This window comes from Lathamus discolor, chromosome 3, assembly GCF_037157495.1.
Source record: "Lathamus discolor isolate bLatDis1 chromosome 3, bLatDis1.hap1, whole genome shotgun sequence".
NCBI lineage: Eukaryota > Metazoa > Chordata > Aves > Psittaciformes > Psittacidae > Lathamus > Lathamus discolor.
This window is the reverse complement of record NC_088886.1, coordinates 63,909,426-63,937,173: the sequence shown is the minus strand read 5'-3', so window position 1 is coordinate 63,937,173 and position 27,748 is coordinate 63,909,426. Positions and strand designations below refer to the sequence as shown.

General features: G+C 40.8%; 1 protein-coding gene across 1 annotated transcript; it reads right to left on the bottom strand.

Moving 5' to 3' along the window:
• Window positions 1-541: 541 nt before the first annotated feature.
• PALMD (palmdelphin) lies at window positions 542-27,472 on the bottom strand. The gene is made up of 8 exons (XM_065669517.1): window positions 27,163-27,472; window positions 22,014-22,094; window positions 16,527-16,657; window positions 9,267-9,381; window positions 8,352-8,385; window positions 8,155-8,262; window positions 5,934-7,031; window positions 542-1,966 (listed from the first exon to the last, which is right to left on the bottom strand). Exons 1-8 carry the CDS (start codon window positions 27,205-27,207, stop codon window positions 1,923-1,925), a joined length of 1,656 nt encoding a protein of 551 aa, XP_065525589.1. The 5' UTR covers window positions 27,208-27,472; the 3' UTR covers window positions 542-1,922.
• Window positions 27,473-27,748: the final 276 nt, after the last annotated feature.

Here is a 27,748-nt window from a genome sequence, read left to right as displayed (position 1 = left end):
GTTTTCCCTAATGAGACCTCTTCATTTTCATGGCTTCTGAGTATGGAGCTGGTATTTTCTGAGGGCTATCTAAAATAATGTCCAGGTACTTTGCTTTCCAGCCAAGGGGTCTGTAGCACCAACTTAATTCCTTGTGCTATGGAGGGTTTGGGTTGATTCTATTTGGTTTACATTACTTTTCACATATTGGTAGCAAACTTCACCTCTGGATTTACTATGTATTCACCATTGTAAAGTTTCTCTTCAGTCTCCTCTTTTTTAAGCTACTTTGAATAATACTATGTTGGCAGCAGCTTTTTTGTCCCATTTGCCAGGTCATTTAAGTTTTATAGCACAGATGGTTGGGGAAGGCAGGGGATGAGCATCCATAGCCACTGTTACAAAACCTGCTTGTGACTACTTGGTACCAGTCTCCTACTCTCTCACTTTTGGGTATATGCTGTTAAGAACCTCTTGAGAAGATGTAAACAAAATAGCAGAAGAAACATGAGGGAAAATAATTTACTATAACAAAACCCCACCAGGACAGACACAGAGAAAATGTGATACAGTTATATTTATTTGGTTTATCTACTATTCCACTCTTCAGGTAACCATCTCTGACAAGTCCTAAGATTGAAGATTTTTACCCACTTCAGACTGGGAGCCACCAAGTACTCAGAGGCTACACATCAGCTGATTCCTACCATCCTGCCTCAGTATGAGGTAGTAGCTTTAGTTTCCTGCTTTGAAAGAGGAAGGCCAACAAAAAACTTATGGTAGTTTGGTTTCTTTGCTGGTGCATAATTTGAGTCAGCTATAGTAGAATAACACAACCTGAGCTTTAGCTGTTCAGTGATTCAAACCAGGCTAAGATCTATCATACTGATTTGAGTAGAAGGATGCAGTGCTAGGAGGCACTTTTTCTCACCCCCAAGAACTATGTACTAGAAAAATACAACTTGCATGTATTTCTCTAGGGGTAACTGTACCTTATGGCTGCTTTCAGGGCCCTCATTTCCTCCCTCATGTGGAAGGAATTAACCTGCTCATTCATGGGAGCCTTGGGCTGCAGGGTCTGGCAGCGGCTGCATCTCTAACAGACCTTCTCTTGATGCTGCAGGACAAGCCATTGGCAACTCCAGTGTTTCTGTTGGGATGCCTGCACTGCCTGGCCAGGCACTGTCTGTCTGGAAACCAGTTTCCTGGAAAAGCAGGGATTTCTAAGCAACCTATGAAGGGAAATGGTACTTGGAAGGTCAGGCTGTTCATGGTGTTGAAGGGAGCAGGGGCTGAGGGTGGTTGTGTGGTCATATGTAAAACAGAAGGGTGGCTGGACTGTGGAGCTCTAGAAGGCAGCTAAAGATTTAAACTGACTTCTTTATTGGTTTAGTTTCTTTTGGTGTCACTTAAAAAGGAATGCTTTAAATTTTGGCCAAGGTGGCATGCTTGGAAACCAGGTTTTATATTTCTCTCTGCTCCTGTCTCTCATGCTTAGTTTTTTATTAACCAATGGTAAGAACCAGCAAAATGGCATTTTCAATCACAATTGGGTAGATCAAACTTGGAAATGAAGCAGTGTCCTGTGAAGTTCTTTGGAGATGGGTGTTTATCTGCTTTATGTGTATAGCAACAGCATATTCCTGACTGTGGAACAGGTATGCACATGTCTTCATACTTGGATATATACTGTGTTTATGGTCTTAGGTAACTCTCCACTACTTACAGAGAAATCCAGGGTGTGATTTGTGTCTATGTGGCAGTTGGTCAAATCTAAAAGTCTGTTCAAGTCCATTGGGTTATGCAGAGGGCAAAATAACCCAGGTGCATAAAAGAGAGGAGCAAAGCAAGCATTCTGATCCAAAAAAAGGTGTGCTGCAGAAATTCTTCTTAGCTTTATGCTGTTTTGAGTAGCAAACTTTACTTCCATGTCATTACAGCTGTTAAATCACCTTTTTCCCCAGCTTTGCCATTCTCATCCTCAGAGCTGGAAAAAGAAAACAAAGCCATTGCATTTTCACACTAACTTCCTCTTTCTGACACTAAATCTTCATATAGAGAAAGGAAGAATTACACGTACCTCCGGTGATTAATCCAGCAGAATAAGCATTGGTTTAGTATTATAGAAAGAAATCAGTAGAAAGCATTAGTTCTGGTAATTTTGCAAGAAAGTGGTATATTAAGAAATATTAAGAAATGGCTCCAGTATTACTATTTGAAGGTTAGCACAGCTTACCTAACTGTTCCCTTCCCGAATGCATTGCAGACAGCTGGTATTGTCCTTGACTGATTCAAAGGATGCATGAATAATTAAACAAACTCTGTGTTTAATCTAAACTCCTCAGTGGGAGCTGTAGCTGTTTGGAAGTTGATGTTCACAGACAACTCTCCTGTCTTCCCGGTGTAGTGAGTCAGTGTTATTCCTATGATTTAAGTCCAATGGAGTGACTTACTATCTGTATAAACATCAGTGTGGCTATTGTCTGTAATGGGGGATAGTGTGGGTTAGTTTGAAAGTGACAGTGGAGGGCAGAAGATTAAATGTTAAGGTTATTTTTAGAACAGCAATAGAAGGCTGCTGTTTGATATGTAAGAGCTCCCTCCACCATGTAGTTGATCTGCGAATCCTCTCCAGCCCTCTGACCTCTTAGTTTGAAGAGTCACCCAAAATAGCATCTCTTGTCCCTTCGTCCTGCACATGTCCCTGTACTGAGAGACAGAGGCGTCAAAGCAGCTGTTTACTTGATTTATGTATGTCAGCAAATGCCCAACTGGAGCTATGTTTTGAATGCTGAAGTTGTTGCAAATCATAGAAGCATCTGAGTGTAACTTTATAGCGTAGGGCCACTGATGTTAAGCTTAGCTCTTACAAAGACCCTGTGTACTGTTCTCAGACTAGGGAGTTCTGAAGGATTCAAGTCCTGGTTGTGGTTTGGGAGAACAATCAGTCTGCTTTACTGAGAGCTATTAATCCCTTTTTGCCTTGCTCTATACTTTACGGAAACATGGTGTGCATGAATCTTTCTCAATGAGAAAGCTTTTTTGTCTATTATTCTTTGACACAAACATGTGGGTTTGAAGGTTACACAGCTTCCAGTGATAAGAAGAAAAAATAGCTCATCTAGACCTGCTAAAAGCCTTGGACCTTCATGCCCCATGAGAGCTTGTTTGACACTGTTACTAGGTTTTACTGCCTGTTCAGCTTCAGTTTTTCTTGCCTTATTCATTCCACTATGTCTAGCCTTTGTTTCCCCCCAAGGACTTTTTATTTCCTTAATGAATATTTCATCTTGAAAACATTTGCACACTGACTGAAATTAAAGAGGAATATAAGCTCTAATAATGCAAACCACTGGTGCCCTAATTATAGCATTGTCATCCTTCTCTCTGTATGGTTTTTCTGATGGCATGTACTTGGAGATATTGGTCCTGCAACAAGCCTATGGGGAATGGAGAATTGCTTCCATGTAGAAGGAGGTATGTCCTACGTTTCTATCGGTTTAGGGGCATGCTGAAAGCTCCTAGTTTAATCTGACATTTCTCTATATAGATTGGCACATGGAATGATTCCTTTGCCTCGTAGTTGTCCTCGGCCGTCACTAACTTCTCAGTAACTTGCTCTGAAGGTTCATTTCTTCTCTATAGCAAGATTGCTACATAAGAGATCATCTCCGTGGTGTGTCCTGTGCTTCGTTCCTTTCCATTCTCTTAATGCCTGTTTAATGTTCAAATGCTGCAATTGTTTCCTAAAGCTTTCATTTCACAGAGTTATTTTTGCTGTTGTTTTAGTAATGAATGGTGAGGCACCAATCCCAGTTTTAACTCCCTCTTTTCATTGGTGGCAGTTAGGGTGAACCTTCTGGGCTGGACTAGTGGCTGCGTTTGAAAGCAACTTATTTCTCTAAGAAACAATTCTGTGTAATACATTGTTGTAGATTTAAGAGGCTTTCCTTGTTTTGTTTCCTTTTTAGAAGTTGCATTAGGATTAAAGAACTGCTGGGGAAAAACTGAGTCACTTCCTGGCTTTTTCCACAGAGCAAAATGTCCCAGGGAATGACAAAAAATAGGTGGAGAGGTAAAGAGGCATATGGCTTAGTTCCAAATTCTCCTGGGCACTTAAGAACACTCACTTGGAAGCAGTGCTAACTGTTGGGGTGCCTTTTTCAGGCAGTTGCCAAACTTTTTAATTTGCTTTTAATTTAATTGGGACCATTTTTTTCCTAATGGGCTATTTTTCCCATGGTAGAATAGTTGGAATGAAATGGGTAAGACCCAATACAGACTCTCAAATGTCTTTGCTAGATTTACACTTATCTCCATCCCCTGAAAGTCAGTGTTTGTTTTCTATTAACTGCAGAAGAGGGAGAACCCAGATTGTTTAGAGGGTGCCTATGAGGGGCAGGGGAAAATGAAGATATTTCAGATGCTTCTTTCAGGAGATAAAAATAAGCAAACATTGTTAGATGTGAATGGGTGAGTGTTGCTTCTCCATTATATGCCTATGTGCCTATGTGATGGGGGAATTAGGGGACTATTCCCAAAATATAATTGGCTGGAACAGCTGCTGGAGTGGTTTATCTTGCCTGTACCAGCTACTCCTGCTTTCAGCTGCTGGCAGCAGCCTTTGGTCCTGGAGGACACAGGGAAGTGCACAGATGGCAGAATTGGTGCTTGAGGGAAGCAAAGGTCCTTTCAAGTGATAGAACAGTGCAGTGGCCTCATTGATCAGAAAGGCTGGGAAGCACTGCTGGGATATTTCTGGCTGTTGTATGCACGGTTGCACAAGGCTGATACTCCTCTAAACTGAGAGTATTCCTTACTGAACAGCTCTTCCTAATCAGTGCATACTGATGCAGAAATGCTTGATACCCCTTAGGTAATGCAGTGACCACCATCCCTCCCGGCTTTACCTGTAGTTAAAGAAATTCTAGGCTGCCAATGGTGCTTTAAGCAGGACCCAAACTTACTTTTCTGCTGCCAAAATGCAAAATAATTCAGAATACAGTCTGGAGAGGAGCAGAGAGAGAACATGGGTTCAGGACCCCTTATCTTCCTTTAATTCAAGCACAGTGTTCTTTCTCTGAAGCAGAACGTGACTATGGTCTGAAATCTGCTGCTCTATAAATGTATTTTAAGTGCTGTTCAGTTGTATAAGTTTAAGTGCAACATAATACTAAAGAAGAACTTTCTGTGTTTCTGGAAGGTCTTGCTGTTATTCTGTCAACTTTTTATTATAAAACTTTATAGTAAGAAATAGACATCTTCAATATCAATAGAATATAGAAAGTGTTTAAAAAAAAAAAAAAAAAGACACTATGGACCATGTGGACTAACCAGAAGTAATGAAAACTCTTTTGTTGTCTTTCAGAGGCTATAAAAATACCTAAGTCAGATTAACAAAGGATGCTAAAACTTGCATAAACATTGTCAAGGCAAGATCGGCAATGCTGATTCCAGAGAAATGCCAAGCAAAGTTCAGTATTAAACAGTCTTTCTGATTTAAGATCAATTTGGGAACAATTTGAGGAGCAAATATCTCTGAATTGGTTAGAATGCAGGTAGGCACGAGAAACATTCCAGTGAGGAGACAGTGTTAAAAAGCAATGCTGCTAGTTACCTGATAGAAATGAAAACTAATTGTGCTAATTGGGGTAGCACTAATGGAGCTTTTAATTGTCACTTGGAAGAGAACCACTTTGCATCTCTGAAGGTTACAGGCTTTTCTGAGGGAGTTTGGTTTCCGAATTTTGAGCTGGTAACTAGTGCATTACTAAAGATGAAATAATTCACCAGTACCAAACTGCACATTGGCATTTGTTAATCAACAAGAGCAAAGAAATTATTAGTAATTGCATATTAGTCCAAAATCAAGTGAAACAGTTGCTAGCAGAGAAGAGCAGTATTGGTTTGCTACATGAGTGAACAGCAGTGACAAGATTTTCCTTTCCCATTACCTGTTAATGAGGGATCTTCAGTGCCATCTCCACATCCCTGGCCATGAAGATGAGCATGGTGTGTTGGAGAGCTTAAGCGTTCCTCTTGTTCTCGCAGGGAAATGGAGTTTTTGTGGGGTACCTTGTTCAGACTTGTGCCCAGACTGCTCACAGGGTTCATCTGTGGGACTTCTGCGGGCTTCCTGCTTGATGGCTGATAAACCTGACTATAGTGGCCTATGGGATGATATGCTGGTTTCTCAGATTTGCTATCCTCTTCATCGTCATCATCAATGATAACTAACTCTGCGCGGATAACCCCATCGTATTGCGATAACTTTTGGTTTGCCTCTGCATCGTCATCATCAATGCGCTGATAACCCATGAAAATCATGGTTACTGGTTCAGAATCATCCACGTAACATGGCACAGCTTGAACAATGCTGTAGCGAGCATCTTCCTCATGTTGGGGTGCAGGGGATGTTTCATTAGGATGGCAGGGACTTGAAAACCTTGTCTCATTAAGTCTTTCTCTGGTGTTCGGGGAAGGTTTTAATTCCTCATGCATAGCTTTTCGTCCTTCATTATGTATCATCCTGTTCTCAGGATTAGTGTGCACATTCTTCTCTGAGGGGGGAAGGACTGGAGAGGGTGACTTTGGCTGTATTACCTTTGGAAGATCAAGCCCATTCTCTTTATGCTGCTGCATAAAGGGCTCTGTTTTGGAGGAGAATTCTATCTGATGATTGCTAAATCCATTCATCTCTCTTCTATGAGTGTCTTCCAGTTTTGGTCCAGGGACTAATTTGTCTTTCTGAGGAGTAACTGGCCTGCAAAACTTGTTTGCAAACACAGGCTCATGGTACTCTGTGGGAGACTGGGAATTCTTTTCAGTTGCCTGCCGTAGCAGGTCCTCTACCTCAACAGGAGCAAGTTCGTCCACCCCATTTTGTGTTGTGCTGCCGTTTGAAGACACTGCATAGACCGACTTCCTGCCATCATCATAGACTTTAATTCCTGTCTCTTTAAACTCCTTTGAGGGAAGAGGTATTGTTGACAACACTGTGTTTTCTCCTGTCTTCATGTCTTTTTCAACTTTAATTTCCATGGCAAACAATGCTGCGGAAAGAAAGAAGTGCTTAAACTGATAATGAAGCAGTTGCACAGACTATTATAAAGAGTTCTCATAGTGATAGAGAATGAATGTCAGAATTACCAAACACATGAAAGTATCACAAACATAACTAATATATTGGGTCCTCATTCTGAATCTCCCCTTCCATCCTGTCAAAACTTAAAGTTGTAAAAAACCTGTTTTTTTGGATCCAATTCTGTGTGGAAAAACGTATTGCTGAGGAGCCAGTTTTCATAACTTGGCTGAGAAAGCCAGGTTTAACAGTGGGCCATGGTGCTGTGCTGGGGCAGTTGAAAGAGCTCAATGTGCTACAAGACTGAAGAGTCTTGGGTGCTTAGATGGGTTTGGAGGCTTTGTAGGAGGTGGGAAATAACCAGACTACTGCCCAGCAGGTGTAAGTGTGGATAGAAAATGAAAAGTATCTGGTATGAGGGGAGGAACTACTGTCTGCAATGTTGATCCTTCCCTTAAAGCGTATTAGATTCAATTGATAAGAATATTCTATGTGACCATCAGGTAAAAGGAGGTGATCCTGCCCCTCCACTCTGCTCTCATGAGACTCCACTTGCAGCACTATGTGCAGCTCTGACTTCCTCAACGTAAGAAGGACATGGAGCTGTTGGAGCAAGTCCAGAGGAGGCCACAAGGATGATGAGGGGCTGGAGCAGCTCCCATATGAAGACGGGCTGAGAACACTGGGGCTGTTGAGCCTGGAGAAGAGAAGCTGCGTGGAGACCTCAGAGCAGCTTCCAGTGTCTGAAGGGGGCTACAAGGATGTTGGAGAGGGACTCTTCATCAGGGTCTGCAGCGACAGGACAAGGGGTAACGGGTTCAAACTGAAACAGGGGAAGTTCAGGTGAGATCTAAGGTAGAAGCTCTTCCCTGTGAGGGTGCTGAGGCGCTGGCACAGGGTGCCCAGAGAAGCTGTGGCTGCCCCATCCCTGGCAGTGTTCAAGGCCAGGTTGGATGGGGCTTGGAGCAACCTGCTCTAGTGTGAGGTGTCGCTGCCTGTGGCAGGGGGTTGGGACTGGATGATCTTAAGGTCCTTTCCAACCCAAACCATTTTATTATTCTATATTGGCACCCTTTGAAGTTACTGATAAGTACCTTTCCTCTTCTCTTCCTCATCAGTGGCAGCATGTGCTGGACTTCTCAGTGTGGAAGGCCTGAAATGCTTGGGCAGGTCAGGTATGCTGGCATATATGTAGTCTGCCTCTGAATAAAGAAGACCCACAAAGCATGAGTAATGCTTTCACTGACTTCTGCAAGAACCTTTTGGAAATATTTTTTTAGACTAAACATACCTTTTTCAACTCCTGCTTTTTCAGCCTTCACAGACTAGGAAAGAGAACCATATTAACAATAAATGTGATTAGTTAGTTTTAAGATGTTAACTAGACAGTGCATTGCTTTACCTGCTAGTTTCAACTTTTTCTGAGCACAGCTTCATAACGAGAAGGGCTAAAAGTGGAACCTGCTCCGTGGGAGCATAGCAAGTGAGAAGGGGATATTTTTGAGGTCTCTTTTGCCAGTGTGATTCCAAGTCACTCAGGGGAAGGCAGGATGTAAAAAAAACCAGTCACCCAGCCTCACGCTGTGGCCCAAGCTGGTTGCCTTCAAAGGCTTCACTTCAAAGTTCTACTTTGGCTTTCCTGTTGTACTTATCTCCCTGCATATCTTTTAGAGCGAGCGTCTGTGTGTATGAGCAACTGTAGAGCTATAAAGTTCAGTTTTATCACTATATTATTTGAGATCATTTGAGATGGTTTTCAAATACTGGAATGACATTTTGACAAAGACTAATGACTAAGTCGTGTTTCATTATACACTCTCTCAGAGACTTGGGGTAAAAAGCATAATGCAGTTTAGCCAGGCACATCACCTGGAGGGGTATGAATAGATCAATCTCTGTGTTCACTTGGTATCTGTTAGATCTGTCTCTGGCTGAGATGCAAAGCTGCTGGTTAGTGGCAGTGCTATGGATGAGGAATGATAGCAATTGCTCTTCCACCCCCATAAACTAGCAAATAGAGACATTTGGGCACTTGAACAGTGTAACATCTCAACTCCTCTTGTATTTGAACTCCTGTCACTTCGGACAATAGCTCATGACTACTTGCACTACTCATGAATACTAGCAGAACCAGCTAGTTCCACTTTCGCTGGTTATTACGATAAATGAGTAACAAACTCTACTTCTGGAGTAATATAGCACTAACCTTTATTATGTCTTCTGTTGTTTTCTCAACAGACTTAAGTTTCTTTAAAATTGCTTCTTCCTTAGCTGAGACTTCCATTTCTTCTCTTTCCAGGGCCTCAATTTCCTTCTCCAATCTGAAATCAGAATTCCTTTTGATTTGATACTAGGCAGAGAACAACATTGCAGATTTAATGCATTGTGAATGCACACCTTCGTGGGGCTGATTCTACTTACCCTGACAGATTCTGCTGGCTTATCACTTTGCATGCATCAGGAAATGCTGTGAAACTGTATTCTTTTAAAGCAAAAATGAATCTGCCATAGATTCTTTCTGGTCCTACTTTTCCATGAATGTGTAGGATCAAGTTCAGATTTAACTCTGAACTGGGACTTGAACTGGATGTCTCACTATAGAATCGTAGAATCAACTGGGTTGGAAAAGACCTTTAAGATCAAGTCCAACCTTTACCCAAGTACTGCTAAGTCCACTACTAAACCAGAGTTCTGGTTTATCTACCTTTTCGTTTTTGGGATTGTTTTTGGAAGAACTTTTAACTTACAGGGAAAACCAAGCAAATTTTAAAACCTTCCACACTGGAGTAAAATACATCTTCCATTGGTTTTGAGTCCGTCAGCAACCAATGGCTGTAGACTTAAGGCAACTGCAACTGATATCACTGGTTACTGAGGTCAGTCAGAAGAGTTACAACTAAACGATCTGAGCCAGTTACAAATAGAGTAATGATGTCCTATAACCCTGATAGAGACAATTGTTTGATGTTTTGACTTACTCTTTAGTGTGTTTTAGGATCCACAATATTGCACCAAAGTCAATGGTAAGAATAAAAGCCTGTCATCCCTTTAAGCTGACCAGACAAGTTGAATGCAGGCTGACAGAAATACATTATTTGTCTCTTTGTGTGTGACTGCTTAAGGAGTCTGAATTAACACCATGACCCTTGCCTTATTTAAACTCAGATTTGTAGAGCTATAATAATAGGATACTACATGGACTGTTATCTGTAGTGAGAATATCCTCTTTTTTGAAACACAAAGGTATCACAGACTTCAGAACTGAGATGTGAGGAAAAAGGCATTCAGGATGAAAGCAAAAGCTAAAAAAAAAAAGGTAAAACTTAAAAGCTGATCACACTTTGGACCTAAGCTTTGCAGGAAGCTTAGGATGCCCTTAGGACCCTGCTCAAAGGTACTGGTTACAAGTGCTAAAACTATATAAATATTCTTGGAGGGCTATATAAGTAATGCAATGACCATGTGCCATGTTTCTGCATTTCTTACAGTTTAGTATTACCTTAAGACATTGAAATGTATTTTTACATGAGGCTTGATGGCAGTATTATCATAATATGAAAATTAATCATTGAAAGCTCACAGAAGCATAATGAACTGAAGGCTCATTTGCTTTTACTATGGATTTATTTCAGTCTGGACTCTAAACACTCCTAAACAGGTGGAAGAAGAGGAGGAAAAATCCCAAAAAGGGAGTGGGGAGAGGAAAAGAGAAGAGACAACCCCAAATAAATCAAAGGTTATAAACCCTATATGGTTACCTGGGAGATCAGGAGAAGTATTATTAAAGTTTATATAAGCTCTCACACCCATACCAACACCCACTGTGTATGGTAATTAACATGGCTGATTCACTGCTCAGTGTGGAGTTAGGGAAAAATTCCCATACCCTTGTAATGGGAATTGCATCTACACCTTAAGTATCTCTTTTTGCATTCATACTTGCATATAGACATAGATTTTAGGATTAATTTTCAGAGGATGCTGGGAGTGTGCACACGGGAATTTGTTGAAAGGAGCCTTTTAAAAGATGCAATCTGTAGAGCTCAGACTGACTCTGAACCCAGAGTTCTGACTTGGTGCAGCTGAGAAGTTAGGCTGTGATCTTTCTGATGTGTTTAAGTCTTTAGAAACATCTAAATAAATGGCATTTTATGAAGTTACATCACTGTTTGTATATGAATTTGAAAGGGTCTAGCAGCTACACTAGCAATTATAAGAAACTATCTTTCAATGGTGCTGCTGTGCTTTGTAGAGAAATGGGAGTATGATACAGCTGTTTTATTAAACCCTTTGGAGATTTATCCTCTCCTTGAGTAGCGCTCATTATTTGAGAGGGGAAATAAGTAGTGTGGAGGTGTGGATGGAAGATGGAACTTTAGAAGCTGAGATACTAAACTGGAGGTTTCTCTCCAAAGCAGCAGCTGAATGGAGACATTCTGCAGAGTATGCCTTACTCCTGCTAGCCACTAACAATCTGCTGGGGTTGGCACCACTGCCACCCCAGAAGAAAAATAAACAGCTTAAGGATGAAAAGCAGATAGGAGGATACCAGACTGAAAGGAAAAGGCAGTTTAGCAAGTCCTCCTATGTTTTGAGGTGAGTCACATGCTTTAGCAGGTCTTGAGTCTATCGAGCCCTAGCCTATCTTCATTTATCACATTAGAAAACACCCATCAGAATCATAGAATGGTTTGGGTTGGGAAGGACCTTAAGATCATCCAGTTCCAACCCTCTGCCATGGGCAGGGACACCTCTCTTAGTTACCATGATGTTGTTTGTACATTTTAAAGTATGTTGTTTAGCAACTAATTCCATCAAGAATGAGTGCTATTAGCTGAAGATTAAATGAGAAAATGGGGCTCCTTATTCTTCATTCAGCTTGTACCCTAACCAAGGATATGCTTCCTTGGCTCACTAACTTCTAACATGTAAAGGGGGTGAATAGGACAGATAACGTAAATGCTATTTTTGGTCTATAACCAGAACATTCAGCTATTTGTCTGCAAGGTGGTTCAAGGCACTTGTTTTTCACTGGTTTGTTGTTGATACAAAGAATGGAACTCTCTTTTTTTTTATCAAAAAATGCTCAAATCCAAACTGATAAGCTCTTTTTGACATCCCAGTAAAGAATATTTCAAAACAGAGGTCCCATTTAGAAGATGGTGGAAAAGCCCATCCATGCCGCTACTGTAAATAATCGGCCTGCAATTGTAATTGTCCTCTCAGCAGAAAGAAACAAAGACTGGTCTAAGGGTATTCAGAAAGTCTTTAAAGGGATTCAGATGTTTCAACTAAAGGTAAAAGCCACCCAGAATAATCAGCAGAGTGGACAGAATTTGTCTGAATCAAGTGAAGTTTAATAGATGCCCAGAAGAAAGAATTCTACTGAGCTTCTCAGTAATATAACTTACTGCGGCTGCATGACAAATGTCTACTTGATCTGTTAAATGTCTACTTATCGGTTTAAATCTTTGATTTACAGGGCAGGTTAAAGGTATGACTTCACATCTATGTAGTCAAACAAGCTTTTGTTAGCTTGGGTGATATGTATAGATTGGCAGAAGCACTATGCAAGAGTACTGTATGGTGAATTTTTTGTGCTTTTCAGTGGACTTTGTTCATACTGAGCTCTCTATTACTGGGTTTCTGTATTGCTGCTGGCAGGTTTGAAACTGGGCTGGGTATGTATAAACAGAATGTGATGATATTTGGAAGGCAGTATGGACGTTTTTCTAGAGGCCTTTGTTAGACAGCTATTGAAGAGGAGTGGTAAGAAATATAATTTATAACAAAAGATGCTCTATGTGAATAAATCTGCTTAAATTCCTAGTTCAGAATGAAGGTCCTACTTGACTTCAAGTATGTTCTTCTGCCTCCATTCTCCACCTGTAAAATCAGGTGTCCTTGTCTGAGTCCTTTCTGTATCTTGAAGATAAAAGCTGCTAAAGACATTAAGGTGTGTAGATTGTGTGGCTATGAGAGTATCTCAGTAATGAAAATGTCTTTTGGTATCAAGGCCTTACAAACCTCTAAGAACTTCAGCAGTTGTAAATTAAGTCCTTTTAGTTCAGGGTGGCTCAGAAATGTAAGTAGGAACATTTCTGTACTGACTTTCATTTCTAGAATGCATTAGACCTGAGAAGTTGTTGTAAGAGTGAAGGCAGTGTCATTTTGTGTTGTATTTTCTTTGTCAGTTCATCTATTCATCTTATCCTGATGCAATTTGATGCATTTCACTACAAAGAAATCTGAAGTGTTTCAGATGTACATCAAGAAGTAGGAATCATTTTAAGGAAGAAACAATTTGGTGGAGCTTCCCAGGAGAAGTTCATAGGCAAGAAAAGTTAGTTGGTAACACTAATGTTAACAACAAATGCTGTGAAAACACATATTTTGCCATGAAAATACTTATTTTGCCATGAAAAAAGAACAAATTGCCATGAAAAAGCAGTGCGTATACATACATATAAAAATAAATAAATAAATATATAAGAAGAGGAACCATTTACAGGTTTCATTAAACAAGTGTAGTAAAACAAATTGCCTTATATTCCTGGAAAAAGTATAATGTTTTTTTATAAGAGGAGAAAGTCCCGAAACTACAAACATTTACTGCACTTCTTTCCACTGCAGTGCTTACGTTGCAAGTAAACTTATTTAATTTCATTATCAGCAGCATTTAAATGGCTGGTTTATGGTCTGAATATCAGCCATCTAGATAGACAAGCATTACTTGTGCTTGTAGTTAACTGAATCTATGTGGGAAAAGAATTCCTACTTAACACATTTCTCTTAAGTGCAGGCATATAAAAGGACACTACTGGGAAAGAACTCAAACAAAATAACCCAAACCAAATAAACCCCAACAAAAACGCAAACCACAAACCAGAACCAACACAACAGATGAGACCTCTCATCCCTGCATCCCACCTACACAGGAAAGGAATTCTAAAATGGAGGGTTTTGTATACGCTGAATGTTAATCAAGTCTCTGGCAAAAAATTCCAGTGGGAAGGTTGCAGGCGCATGTCTATAGTGAGGCTGTTACAGACTCAGACATACATCAAGTGTACAAGCTGAGGAGCCTCAGCCCTGTTTGGTGCAATGCTCTTGGTTGTGTGATGTGGTACTAAATGTGCAGTCTTCTCATTCACAATGTGTCTGCATCTGCTCCCTGTAATTATCAAAACTAGAGACAGGCTGAAATGTTACTCCAGGATTCATGTTGTGATTTCAGAAAGCAATTGGGGACAAATGATGGGTTTGGCACCTTAATTTCTCTCTCCTTAAAGCAAAGATACATTTAGAAATCTTCCTTTAAATGCCTATGGGTGTTTTTTAAAAGACCTGGAAACTTCTAATTCAGATAAACTTTAAAATTTGTAATCCTTTGTCAGCTCTTGGATCCCATCTAGAGTTAAAGCAGAAGGAATATTCTTTGTGATGCTGATTTACATCCATGAATCAGAGTTCTTCAGGTCTGAAGCTTCAGCTGGATTACTGTTCGATTATTTGAAATAGAAATAAATTCTAGTAATGCTGAAAGGAAAAGTTGATATGGATAGATTCAGAGGAGTAAAGCTCACTGCATGTGTTCAGTTTTGGTCTCTGAGGAAACAGAAATGAAGGCCACTGATCTGACAACAAATTCGGGACAGTCATTACAAAAACAGTATCAAAAGACTCTACAGCTGTAGTTACAAACCCAGGATCCTGGGAGACGTGGGAATGAAACAATCAACCCTATTTGCTGAAGTCTCTGAACTAGTATTGTAGGAGAAGTTTTGATTCTTAATCCTGAGTTCTAGGTCTTCCCAGGGATAGGGCAGGAGGGACCTGCTGCCAGCATTGCTGTGAGAGCTCAATTACAGTGACTCAGGTGGAAAGAGCCCTAAAAGTGTGTTATGAGGGGACAGACTAGATTTGGATACTGGAGATGCAGTATGCTTTTTGCTAAAAGATTTTGCTGTTTTTAAGGCAGGCAGTATGTCAGGAGTTCAGTAGCTTTCCTTTTTAGTGCCATAGACATTGATAGATCTCCACTATAAGAGCATTTCTTGTTCATTGCTTGGGTGTTGTCAAAGGAATTTAAAACAGTGTAAATGTAGGTTATGTCAGAACAAAAGCATCCTTCTTCCAACATAGCCACACACCAAACCAAGTTTTTGACTTGGTAGCTTTAAAGGCTCAAAGTCAATAGGAATTTGAAAGTCCAGTCTATGCTGCCAGTGCTTGGAGGGGGGCTGAACTGCTGAACTTCCAGTGGGCTGGTGGGGAGCTACTTCCTTACTGCTCCTGAGCCAGTCACACAGCTTCCCCACACAGCTCTTTCCTAGTGATCACACAGTCATAGGGTATGCACTCTTCCATGTCTTCATTATCACAACCTGCTGGGGTGTTCTTAGAGCTCCTGCCACTGCAGTCAATTCTGCTGATGTGTGTGGAAAGCTGGTTTGTTGAGAAAAGGTGCTTTCAAGTAAGAAGTCACCATAATTATAGGACCAGCTAGCACTGGGACGCTGCCTGTCGGAGAGATGGAGTATGGAGGTGAGTGGGAGATAACTGGGTGACAGCTTTGCCAAGAGAGTGTGTGTGGGAAGACAGCGGAGGAAGAGTATGGAGGAAGTTGCTATTGAACTGAAATAGGGGAAGAAGCCTCAAAAAGTGATGATGAAAGTTTCCAGAATCTAAAGAAACAGGAGCACTTAACCGTTTCTGTAGGCGCTACTGGGTAGTACCAGTCAGTATGCCTGGACCCAGGGAAGGAGCTGATTGTGTATGGAGCCCTGTGGTATTTGAGAAAGGCTAAGTGTAGTAATAAGCACCTAGTATCATGTCCACAGTAAATAAAGGACTTGTACGTGAGACTGTGCAGTTTAATGTTAGCCCCATATGGCAGGCAGGCACTAGGCAATGAGATTTGTAGGAGCATCTCTAATAGAAGGTAGGAAAAGGCCTTTGCTAGAACAGGCTTCCAGGAATGAACTGAGGACAAAACAGCGTGGAAAATAAGTGAAAATCAGGAAAAGGATACTGACAGGGCTTGTACTGTTCTGAAGTGTAGTGTTACGGTAGAAATCAGGTGTTAAAGGCTTTGCAGGACCTACTGAAACTGAAGAACTTCTAAAACTGCTTACTGTTGTTTTGAAATTCTGGTCCAACAACTGCTATCTCAGAGCAAAACCCAGAGATGGGAGATCTATGATGTGTGAGTATAGCATGGAAGGGATAGCTGGGATTAGAGAAATGAGTATTCTGCAAGATACTCATTGTGCGTAAAATTCACAGTATTGGAGTTTGCGTTGTGCATTCTCTAATTTTATCAGATTAAAAAATATAATGAAGCTGCTTTGCTTCGTGTATCAAGCTGCCTATATTTAGCCTTACTGATGTCTTTTTACAAAATGAGGGTCCCTTAAGAAGGGACCATTTAAACCAGACAGAAGGGCAGGGGTCTTAACCCTACCTGAAGATGTCTCGTTCCAGCTCATGAGTTCGTTGTTGGTCCTCCCAGTTCTGCTTTTGCATTTCTTCTTGCTCTTTTGGAGTGACAGAACTAAGGCCATCCAAGAGCCACTTTTCTCGCAAGGCCTTTTTCTGATGGGGAAAAATACAGACAAGTTAGTGTACTTGAAAAGTTAGGCTCTTCAGACATATACTGTATTTGCCTTGATGCCATAGGTGCGATCCGCATTCCTGTGCTGTATCTAGCAGAAGGCAACTCGACAGCAGTGAGTGCCACTGAAAGAGAAATACTAAGGAACATTTGTGTTTTGAGATTGACTTAAACCCAAACTGGTTAAGTACTCAAACTGGTTAAGTACTCAACTTAATCCACTCAGTAAATATCTAGAGGATGCAACTAATCAGTTAGTACCCGTAACAGATTAATATTTATTAGTGGATTCAGTGGTGTGCTTGTCCTCAATACAGCAAAACAGTTGTATCAAATCACACATATGAGACACATGCAAAGGCTACAGTTAGAAGTGTACATTTCTATTTCAATAGCCCTGATTCCTGGGGTCATGGCATTGTGTAACTTCTGGGAGGAGGTATAAGAGGTGAATATTTCAGTAGGTAAGGCTGTAGGGGGAAGAGATCTCTAGGGAGTTAGTAATGCAGTGGTATCTCTGGAGTTTATAAGGAAACATATTTATATAGATGTGTGTGTTGAGATTGGGACTGGATGGAAAGGCAGAGCATGGGTAGCTGATGTGATTCATGTCTCAGCAGATGCACTACATGTTTAGAGCTGCTCTTGTAGGGGCAATCCAGGGCTTACTTATTTAGGTCCTGACCCGTTTAATGCCTGTGGAGTGATTTCTGGACAGTAGTGGCTTATAGCTGGGTGTATTACATGTGTTCAGGTGAGTGAACCTCTCAGATGTGTTTTCAGATGGTGAAAAATAAGACTGTATCCACTGATTGTTTCCTATAGCTGCTTTACAATAGAAAAGGTGGCAGCTGAAAGTCAACAGAGGTTTTCAAAATATTCCTAGTGTAAGAAAATATTCATGGAGATAAGTTCCTATTTGCAGTTAGAGGTTGTAAACCATGCAGACTTAATTGTGCTCTTTTTACTCCCTTCAGACTAACTCAGGAATAGAAATCCAGTTGCTGCCTTGGGGAAGAAGTGGGAGTCAGGGCTCCTTAGGAAAACTATTTCAACAGGGGAGGAAACAGATGCGTAGAAGGCTTTTCATCAGCCATGACTTTTCCATTTGTAATTTAGATTCCTTGAGCTGCCTGACTTCCATGCGTGGTTTTTTGGGTTTGTTTTTTTCCTCTATCTAGTTTGATTAATTGTAGGATGTAGATGAAGATTAAATTGGATTTTGGCTGCTTTGAGGCAGAGCGGTGCCCAGTGCTGATGAGAAGGCTGCATTAACCTCAGTGTCTGTTGGAATCCCTGCCTGCATCCTGTGTGTTAAGTCACTTAAACCGTTGCTTCCTCCACTTTTCTGTTTACTGTACACTTTACATGATGTTATTACTGACGCCCAGCTGATGAGGAGGATGCATGTAGGACCCGATTGCAGTTAAAGGCTATTTTCAGCTTGCTTGATGGCTGATATACATGATGTGATAGAAACTGTAGCTAAAACAGGGATGTTGGGAATTCTGTGCCGGTCCACGGTACTGGAGTGTTTCCAGTTGTTTTAGCCCTGTGGGATAGTATTCTCTATCTCAGTACTGGATCCTAGGAAACCTCTGGGCAACAAGGGCTGCTCCAGACTGATGTCTTGAGCCTTGACCCTGTAGGATCACTTAGCAGCACTTCCTGCCAGTTGTGTCTTAGGGTTAAATGAAATAAATGCAGGTTTTAATAGGATCTGATGTGGTAGGTGAATGTAGGCTGGTGGCACAACTCTTACTGACCACAAAATCCTGTTTTCTTCAGTTGCAGGGAATAGGGTTCTTAATTCCCTTTTCAATCAAGCTAATGAGATTTTAATGATAAGTAGAGCTCCTAGAAAAGTGAGAGGTTTTTTGAATTCTGGATTGAATGGAATTATTCTAGCATTGCTGTCTCCAAAAATCTGTATTGTAGACCTCAGAAACTGATTACACCCATTGAAATCACCAATAGTTTCATGTATGTATAGGGTTAGGCCCAAGAAAACGAACTCCTTCAATACAGGCAAAACACAATAGTGTTATTTTTGCATTTTCCTCCAATAGTTTGGTGCTGCTCCCAATTCAATGCCATGTGATCTTTTAAATTGAATGAGACACTTTTAAAAGAGTGGCACATTGTGCAGTTTGGAAACAGCCTCTGAGCAAGACAGTTTCAGGGCTGCTCCGCTGAGGCATGGGCACAAGCCAGTGCAGGAGCAGCTGCTTTGGGGGTGTGGGGTTCTTTCTGCTGCCCAGCATTTCCTTCTGCTGTGAAGTTCAGTACTAGGTGGTGCGTGTGCTACTGGATTACATGAAAGCATTTAATTTTGCATTAGGGGCTGAGTATGTTAAGGGAAAGGGATACTTCTCCACTGATGTGATAAGACCCTGGAATGACGAGGGTGATGTAAAGTCATCACTTTTGTAGTTCATGGTCACATCAGGAGTACTGCGACAATATTCTGCATAGTCTATGAATAACGTCCTACACATGCTCCAGGCACAATTCCACTGTGATCCTTAACAAGGCTTGACTAACATTCCAAGATTCCTCCTTTGCTAGAAGGCACAGGTGTGTTGGATCTGTGGGTCTTGCTTTACCATAGTATGGCAGTTCACCTTATGGTATGTTGGGGGAGGCATAAATCATCTTCACAGCTTTCACAGATGATGTAGTTGAGTGCTGTTAACTCCTGAAATAAAATGGTGTGTAACCAGCACCTAGAAGATAGTAGCCATGGAGTTCTGGCATGTCAGAAGCCAGAAACTTAATCAACTAAACTAGAAAAGCTCTTGGAAGGCACATGCAAATCAGTGTTGATTATGCTTTTCAAGCAACTCTGGTCCTTTCTGTTGTTGCCTCAGTGAGAAGGATCCCAGTTAAGAGGAAGAATTAGTTGTTAGTGCATCTAGAATGATTTGAGGATGAAACTTCCCTTGTACCCTCACTGGTAGCCCCAGTTACTGCTTGCAGTTCCCATGGACCCCTAACAACACAGGTTGCGTGTATTTGCTTGCATGTCCTCTGCTTCATGTGGTTGAAGTGCACACGTGGGGTATAAATATTCCTTCTCCAGTATAGTTCTACCAGATAAATAAGACCTATTATGATACCCCAGCTGTCTCTTTCTAGTAAGAATTTAGCCTGGGGACAGCAAAGTCCTTGGGAAGCTGAAGCAGAGATTCCTATTTATGAAAAGGAAGTTTAAAAGACCAAACCCTCCCCACCCTCCTCCAAACAACCTTTTAATAAACCTGTCAGTAAGGGTTATAAATAGGAATAAAGGACAAAATGAGGAACAGGATAGTGATATCCAGCGAAGAGGAACATCCATATGACAGTGAGATTTACTAACCTGCAATAGTTTCCTAAGGGACAGGTGTGAGTTAATGTCAAATAGGTCATGGAGCTCTAGATTTCACCATGCACAACTAGTAGGAGTATAAATGAGTGAAGTCAACCTGACTCGCTAGGGAAATGAGCCTCAGAAAAAAAATCTACTGAAGTGCCTAAACATTTTAGAGTTCTAAATCTTGTTTAAGGCAGTTTCTCCACTAGATTCTTGTGTTGTTTGACTCCATTGAAATACCTGAGTTAATCTGAAGCATAAATAGGTTTGCTAAAGGACGAGGCTTCTAGGGCATCAACAGCAGATGTTCATATAATAATACTGCATTTGCTATTAGGTGCCTTAGTACTCAGTTGGAAAAAGTAGTCTCTATTTTGGGTGCTTGATCCCTCTTTGCCTAGTGAATCATTTCCTCTATAGATCCTTGATTTGCCTCACACAATCTGACTGATTTTAATTTAAAAACCTTTCTGTATGATAAGTGTATGATTTTTTCATAGAACAAGCAAACAAATCCCATCCTCTGTCCTCTTGCAAAGGAAGAGCATGTCACTAGTGTTTTTCCAGGGATGTTTTACCTTCTGTAAAATTCCATGAAACCTCTTCAGACTGAGTGCAAGGTGGCTTTGGCTTTTTGTTTTCTTAACTTTTTAACTCCATTGTACCTATTAGTGTTGGCTGAAGACACGTAGTAAATCAGTAAGGAAGCTGCCCTAGGGCTTGATCTGTAGTAGCAGTAAGGATTAGCTGGTTGTCTAGAATAGATCAGTTTATCCTTTATAAAAGAAGGGCAAAAGAGTCATTCTGAAGCTACAGGCATGGAAACTTGGAACGTAAATTACAGTGCTCCATGTAACCATGTACTAAGGTGGAGGAAGAGTCATATTTACCGCTCATTAGTTCCAGGACTTGGAAAAGTTATTCTCCTCTTTTAGGTAAGAATACGGTCACCTTCCAGTAAATCCTAAGCATGAGTGACTTTCGTCCTGGCTTACCTGCCCCAGTGAGCTAGTTGATCACAACCTCTCATTTTTTTGGTTTGACTCAAAAGAAGAGGGTGGATGAAACCCAAGATTAAGTCCCTATTTTGAAGAGGAGTCTGTTTTAAATATGCTTTTCCCACATTTGCTCAAGTACACGTGCCGCATTCCTGGCATTGGCTTCAACATATCTTTCTTGAAACTGTTTATCCACTCACATGATTAAAAGGGTATGCAAAATACCAAGTCCTGCATATTTCTAGAAGCATAGATTTCTGCCTCATCTCCCTAAATGACATGTAGTGCACGTTGCATTAGCCATTTAAAGAATGGTGGTGTTGGGCAGAAATCGCTGCAATTTCAAGTGTCTACAAACGCGGATCTTTTGGTTTCTTAGTCATTTGGCCCTTGTAATCCTGAGTTTGCCACCAGGCCATAATATGCAAAGGAACATCATTATTCCAACACAGAGTCGTTGAACAAGCTGACAAAAGGCTATGGCCAAATTAGAATAGGCTATTACAAATAAAAATAGGCTACTAATGGTTGGACTTGATGATCTTAAAGGTCTTTTCCAGCCTGGTGGATTCTGTGAGTCTATATTTCTACTTTTTTGATTTCCCAGGAAAACAAGTGCAATGAGAGCTCATGGCTGTGCTGCACCCTGCACCGAGGGAGGCTGCTGCAGTGGAATTAAGGAATGAACACACCCAGTCTGAAATGGAAGGCTTAATTTTCAGCTGTGAGTTATTCCTGGTTATGATCTCATTTTATGCCATGAAAGTGATCAAATAACATTAGCTCCTGAGTGTAGGTTTGTTTTTTTCAAAGAGTGATGCTTATTAAAGTCAAATGGAGTTGTGGCAAGACTCCAGAAAGCTGTGAAAATTTGATAGTGAAAGCACAACTTAAATGCATGAAGATTTGCATTCCCAAATCCCAAACCTTTATTCATGCTGCATGACTCGAGGCTCTCTTTAGTGGCATAAATCCAGCACTTACCTTTAAATGTTGGTGTTTCATTTTTTCCTCTTCCACTTTTAGACGTTTCTGTGTGATTTCTTCTTGCAGTTTCCTTTTGTCCTACAGATTAAGGGAACAATAAAACTTTGTTTAGAGAAATTACTTGTTGTTTAAAAACAACCCGGTGGTGTTCAGCAGGGAGAAATCAATCCATGCAAATAAAGCCTTATTTTAAAGCTTACATGGCACTCGGTGCAGAATTCTTAGCAGCACCAGCTTTTGTGTCCTACACAGGTATGGTTTCTATTACTCCTTCTCTGAAGTACATCTAAACATGTTAATGACCGCAAAGCAGTGAGCTGAATTAAAAATCCTTTACTTTTGTCAAGGGTACGGGAAGAAAACAGGAAGAAATACCCCTTGAGCACAATTGTACATGCAAAATGAAGCTAGAAATGGGTCCCTAAGGCAGCCCACGTGCCATTTTGGAGAGGAAAGAGTCTTCATGGTCTGCACGGTCTGCACTGTGATACATTGCTAAGTGAAATGGGCTATTAGTGAATCCAGCTCTGATATCTGGCTGATATTGTGGCTGATATCTGAAATAAATAGGGATAAACAAAGACTTAGAAATTTATTTCACTAGTCAAATAGTGGTGAAGATGAACACAGAGAAACTTAGTATGCTTCATATATGTTGTTATCTCTCAACTAAAGAAGATGTATGTCTTTGCAAAGGCTGCTGAACTTGAGAAGGCAAAACCCCAAATAATATTGATCTATTGTAGTGCCACCCTCATCCTTTTTGCTACAGATTATAGGAAAAAGGGGATGGGTCAACAGTCTGAATGCTGGCAACACTTGAGCCTCTTGTGGTTCTGGATAGCTGCTGTCATGTGGAGTGTCCCTGTGGCTCCTGTATATGAGGCCAAATGCTGATTTAGTACTTTGTGTCCTCAGCAGCCACTGGGAAAGAAATGATGCCAAAGGAAGATGACTTTTACAAGCTGTATTAATAGGCTCTTGGTCAACGTTAATGCTACACAACCCTGTTACTGGATATGGCAGCTTTTGGACTCGTTTCTTCGTATGTTTTAGGGAAGTAAATGAAATAATCTTGTCTTGTGCAGAAGTATTTACTAACTGGAGGTTAATCCCCCTTTCCTTTCAGTTGGAACAGATTACTGATGGGTTCTGTTCACAGAGTCTGCTTTCAAACAAGTATGGTTAAGTTCTTCACAAACATAGGAAGAGACTTGTCGTTTTGGCCCACTCAAGGAACCAGCAGTGTGTAAGGAGTGTGGAAAGCCTGTAAGGAAGTCCTGGGCATAAGGCTGGGAGTTGTCCTCCACTGTTTCCCTAGGACCTGGGATGTGGAAACAGGAAGAGCTGTAATGTACGTGGCTGAATCACTTCACTGTTACTGGAAATCAGAAATTAGCAGTGGGACCACAGGTTATAGGGACACTTTGCTGAAGAATAGGAAGGAGAAGAGACCACCCAGCCTTGTGGAGATTGAGGGCAGGACTATAGGCTGGCCGAGCACAGCTGATGGTATGCTGGGGTTTAGTAAGTGAATGAGTGTCAGTGATCTCTTCTGTCATGCAGTCTGTAATAGGTAGTAGCCACCTGTAAACACCATCTGTACTTCACAGTTTCAGAGTTAGTCGCCCTCTTTAATACATCAAATGAGGCAAGATACATACTTGCTCTAAGATACATGCTGCCTTCATCCCTGTAGTGGTTCTGAGTTTTGCCAATGTTCTTTAATACATGCTTTAGGATCACTACAATATGTAATTTTTCTGCGCTGTCCCTTTTTGGAGACTATTCAAGAGCTGCTGTGCTGGAGTTTGCTCAACCCGTCCTGATTTTGGTGACATAGGATCTGGTCTTTGACTTTCACACTTTTCCCTCATTAGGAAATATTCCTGATCTCCTTGTATAGACGGCCTTTAACTAACCCAGTGTTAGATACTATGAAAAAACATTTAAAGTCAATATAAATATTCCTTTTGTACAAGTGGAGATGTATAATAAGAGTTTGGGCAGTCTGAAATGAGAAGTGGCATGCACAAATACTGCGCAAAAGAAATCGGAGTGTAAAGGCACAAACAACTTGATTTGAAGTTAAACGTGTAATAAGGAACCTGTTCAGTAATGAAGCTTTTGCCTGTTTCTTTTGTTATGTTTCTTTTGAATCCAGTATTTTTTTCTCTTCAAGGCTTCTGCTTATATCCTTTGGTGTTCTAGCATGTTTTAATTTCACTGGTTGGTAATAAACATCCATTATACAATTATCCAGATGAAATAGGTTAAAATAGTTGGTCTTTTATATATCTAGTTAAAGCTGCAGGTCTAATGCCAGAAGCTAAATTCAAGAGAGATGTATTAGGAGCCTCTTTGAACCTTGTGTTGCCAGCATAACTTCTGAAACCTGTTAGGACACTTCCTGCAGTGTGTTCTGCTGTGCTTTGTGAATCCTGTCTTGCTGAGCAAAGCTTTGACAGCGCATCTGATGGTATCGTTTCTTATTCCTAGATAGCTAGGTAAGGGACCCATACTTCTACTAAACTTCATGCTCTGCTGCTCTAGGTAATCAGGTTGCTGGCAGAAATCCTCTAATCCTTTCTTACTATGCTCTTGTTAGTGTGGGCAAGGTTTGGTTTTTACAAGAGCACCTTCATCAGTTCCTCTCTGTGCAATGCAAGGGAAGACTTGAGCCTTGGTCCTAATTTTCATTCCTGTTAAAAGATGCAGGCATCCTTCCTGGCTTTTGAGCAAACAACAGTGTTCTAAGCTGGATCTGTCTGAAAGGAAGGGAAATGCATGCATGGAGCAGTGTCTTGCTAGGTATATTGTGTACCAAGTCCGTTAGTTTCTGTCAGTGTTCCACAATGGTACCAATATTGGTCTGCTTGATCCATGGCAGATGCCATGCACTGACAAAGCCAACGGGACAGCTAATGTTTTTGCTGATGTATTTTTGTTTTCATACACTTTTCCAAAGGTAATGCTTTGTTACTGACGGCTCTCATCTAAAGCTATGAACACTAGGGCCTGATGACATGAGACTGCAGAAATGTCATAATTCAAACCTTTAATCACAGTTTACATCTTCTATCAGATTTGTTTTCTTCTAGAACAGAGGATCTGATGAAGAAGGACTAAGCCTAAGGTTCCTCTTTGACTGTTCCGCCTCAATGTTGCCCACAGAAATGCTAGAGCTTTTGTATTTTAAGACACAACAGCCTCTCTAACAAAATGGATGCATATGATTTTTTTCTTACTTGTTCTATTGTACATATACCACCAGCAGGTGGAAGCTACACAACAGAGAAAAATGGTTCCTTTCAGAGCTGTGGGAGCACCAAAATAATAAGAATACCAATAATAAGGCTTTCCTTTTTTAATTTGCTACATAGAGAAGACATGAAAATTAATTTGAAAGCCCCTAATGGCTCTCTCAGAGCCAGATGCTGTAAAGGAGCCAAGCATTAGATAACAGAAGCCAACAAGTTTTTAGTGCAAGTGTAGCTGTTCTGGGTGCCCCTTGCTACCCTTTATTAGATCCTTTACAACACACGTTTGGTAGGTATGAAATTCCAGGTATGTTGTGTGGGACAAACCTTGCCACAGCCACTGAGTAACTTGCGATTGTAATTGCAGTGTGTTGTTTTCTTAGACACCCTGTACTGCATATTTTTAAACCTGGTGGTAACTTCACCTTATTTAGGCTCCTAAATTTCTGCAGTGCATAATGACAGATACACTGAGTGTTGCAATTAAATGCTCTCAAGTGATGAAAGTAGAGAGGAAATAGTTGCTTTACGCAGCAAGTGTAATAAATGAAGTCATGGCCAGAACCCAAATGTGATTTCCTGTAATGCAAGACACTGGAAGCTGTCACAGTTTCTTCAGACAATACTTCTCCACTATTTGTCTGGAAGCGAAGATGCAGCCGGAGGACACCAACCCTAGTATGTTCAAAGGAGCCCTCATCAGCAAGTCTGCTGCCCCAATCCTCCTGCTGGATACCAGGAAGTGCAAAACATTACAAGGCCTGGAATTCTTGGGAGTGCCAAAACATTTCTTACCTTTAGAGCCCATATGCTAGAGGCAAAGTCCAGGTTTGCCTCTGGTTCAAACACCACTGCAGTTAAACTCTAAATCATTCCAAACTGTGGGTTTGAGTCAGGTCTCAGATAAAGCCTATTGGCTCTTATCAAGTGTTGTAATTAAACCCTAACCTATTCAAGCCCTGCAGATTTCCAGTTCTGCCCTCTCCCATGTATTTGGTTCCAGTAAGGTATTATTCAGGCAGTAGTGTTTGTTTCACAACTAATCTGTCATGCTAAGAGTGTCAGAAATACCTTTGCTCCCATAATTTGTTTTCAAGATTGCCTGTGTCTGTCAGTGATCCTCCTGCAGTTTTCCTTTCCTTCCAAAGGGCCAACTTTTGTTTCAGTTTAATTCTTTTGTAACTGGATAGGTTTCAGGAGAGATCAAATCAGAGGAGAATTTGGCTTCAGCCATTCTTCTTGCATTAGGTTATATTTCTTTAAAAAATAGCTGAGTGTCTCCTTTAAAACAGAATAAATCCTTTGAAGCAGATTTCCTATTAGAGGAAAAATGGAATATTTTCCAATGTTTCCAGCCCAAACTGCACCTAGTCCTTTTTTATGTTTTTCCTTTCCTTTGCAAACTGACAGGTAGGTATTTGCTTAATCCTTTTTTTACTTTCCAGACAGCAATATTTACAACAGATCATCAATAATTCAGAAACTGCATTGAATTCCACAGTGTAAACCTGAAAATCTTTCATGTTGTGAAATGGAAAAATTGATTTGTTCTGGAATTCTCTAGCTGCCTTTTGACCTGCTGTCCTTCAGGCAAACATTCACTTGGGATGACGGTGATATGGATTTTAAACTGGCCAGCAGTGATTTGCACACATACTTTCACTGCCTTGAGCTGAATTCACAATACAACCTGTAATGAAGTCAGCACAGGCAACTTTGCTGTCTTAAAGCAATAGCTATACACCAGAATTAACAAGTAACAATTTCAAGCAGTCATAAGTCTCTTTCTGTCCTGGGATAAATCATTCTCAGTAAACACGCAGTAGCTCATTAACACAATACTCTTTCTAAGCATTTTGATTTTAATACAGTGATTTATAACTTACTGTTATGGCCTGGAATCTTTCTTTCAGCAGTTCGGCTTCCTCCATTCTAGAAATCAAAAACAGACAAGCAGTGAAGGAAAACAGGCTGAGACCATAAGCAAAGCCTCCTGGTGGGGCTATGAAGAAGCTGAGGTGATTTGATCCAATTCCAGAGCCGAGAGCAGGCAGAATTTTTCACTTGTCAGGAGAGTCCCTGCACAGATGAGCAGATCAGTCCAGACAGACACATGCAATGAGGGTGTGTAGAAGAGGCAGACGTGGAGAGTGCTGGCATGAGTTGACTGACAAGTTGGAACAGTGGAGCACAAGCCCTTTTCCTTCAGAAGCTGCCAACTCTTTGTTTTAATGTGCTCAGTTAGCGTGCCACTGCTGCTTTAACTGTTAAATGCCCAGAACTGAATCTTCCAGCACCACAGTAGAAATAAACTTTTTATTACGTTCCTATTTCTCTTTCTTTCCTTTGTGTATTCTGCTGGTGATTTTCAACTTTTTAAGTGCTCCTGTTTCTCATGAAAGTTATTTCGCCCTGTGTGTATTAACATGTTGTAATGTTAGCCCTGTAGATGGCATGGGTTTCATTGAGATG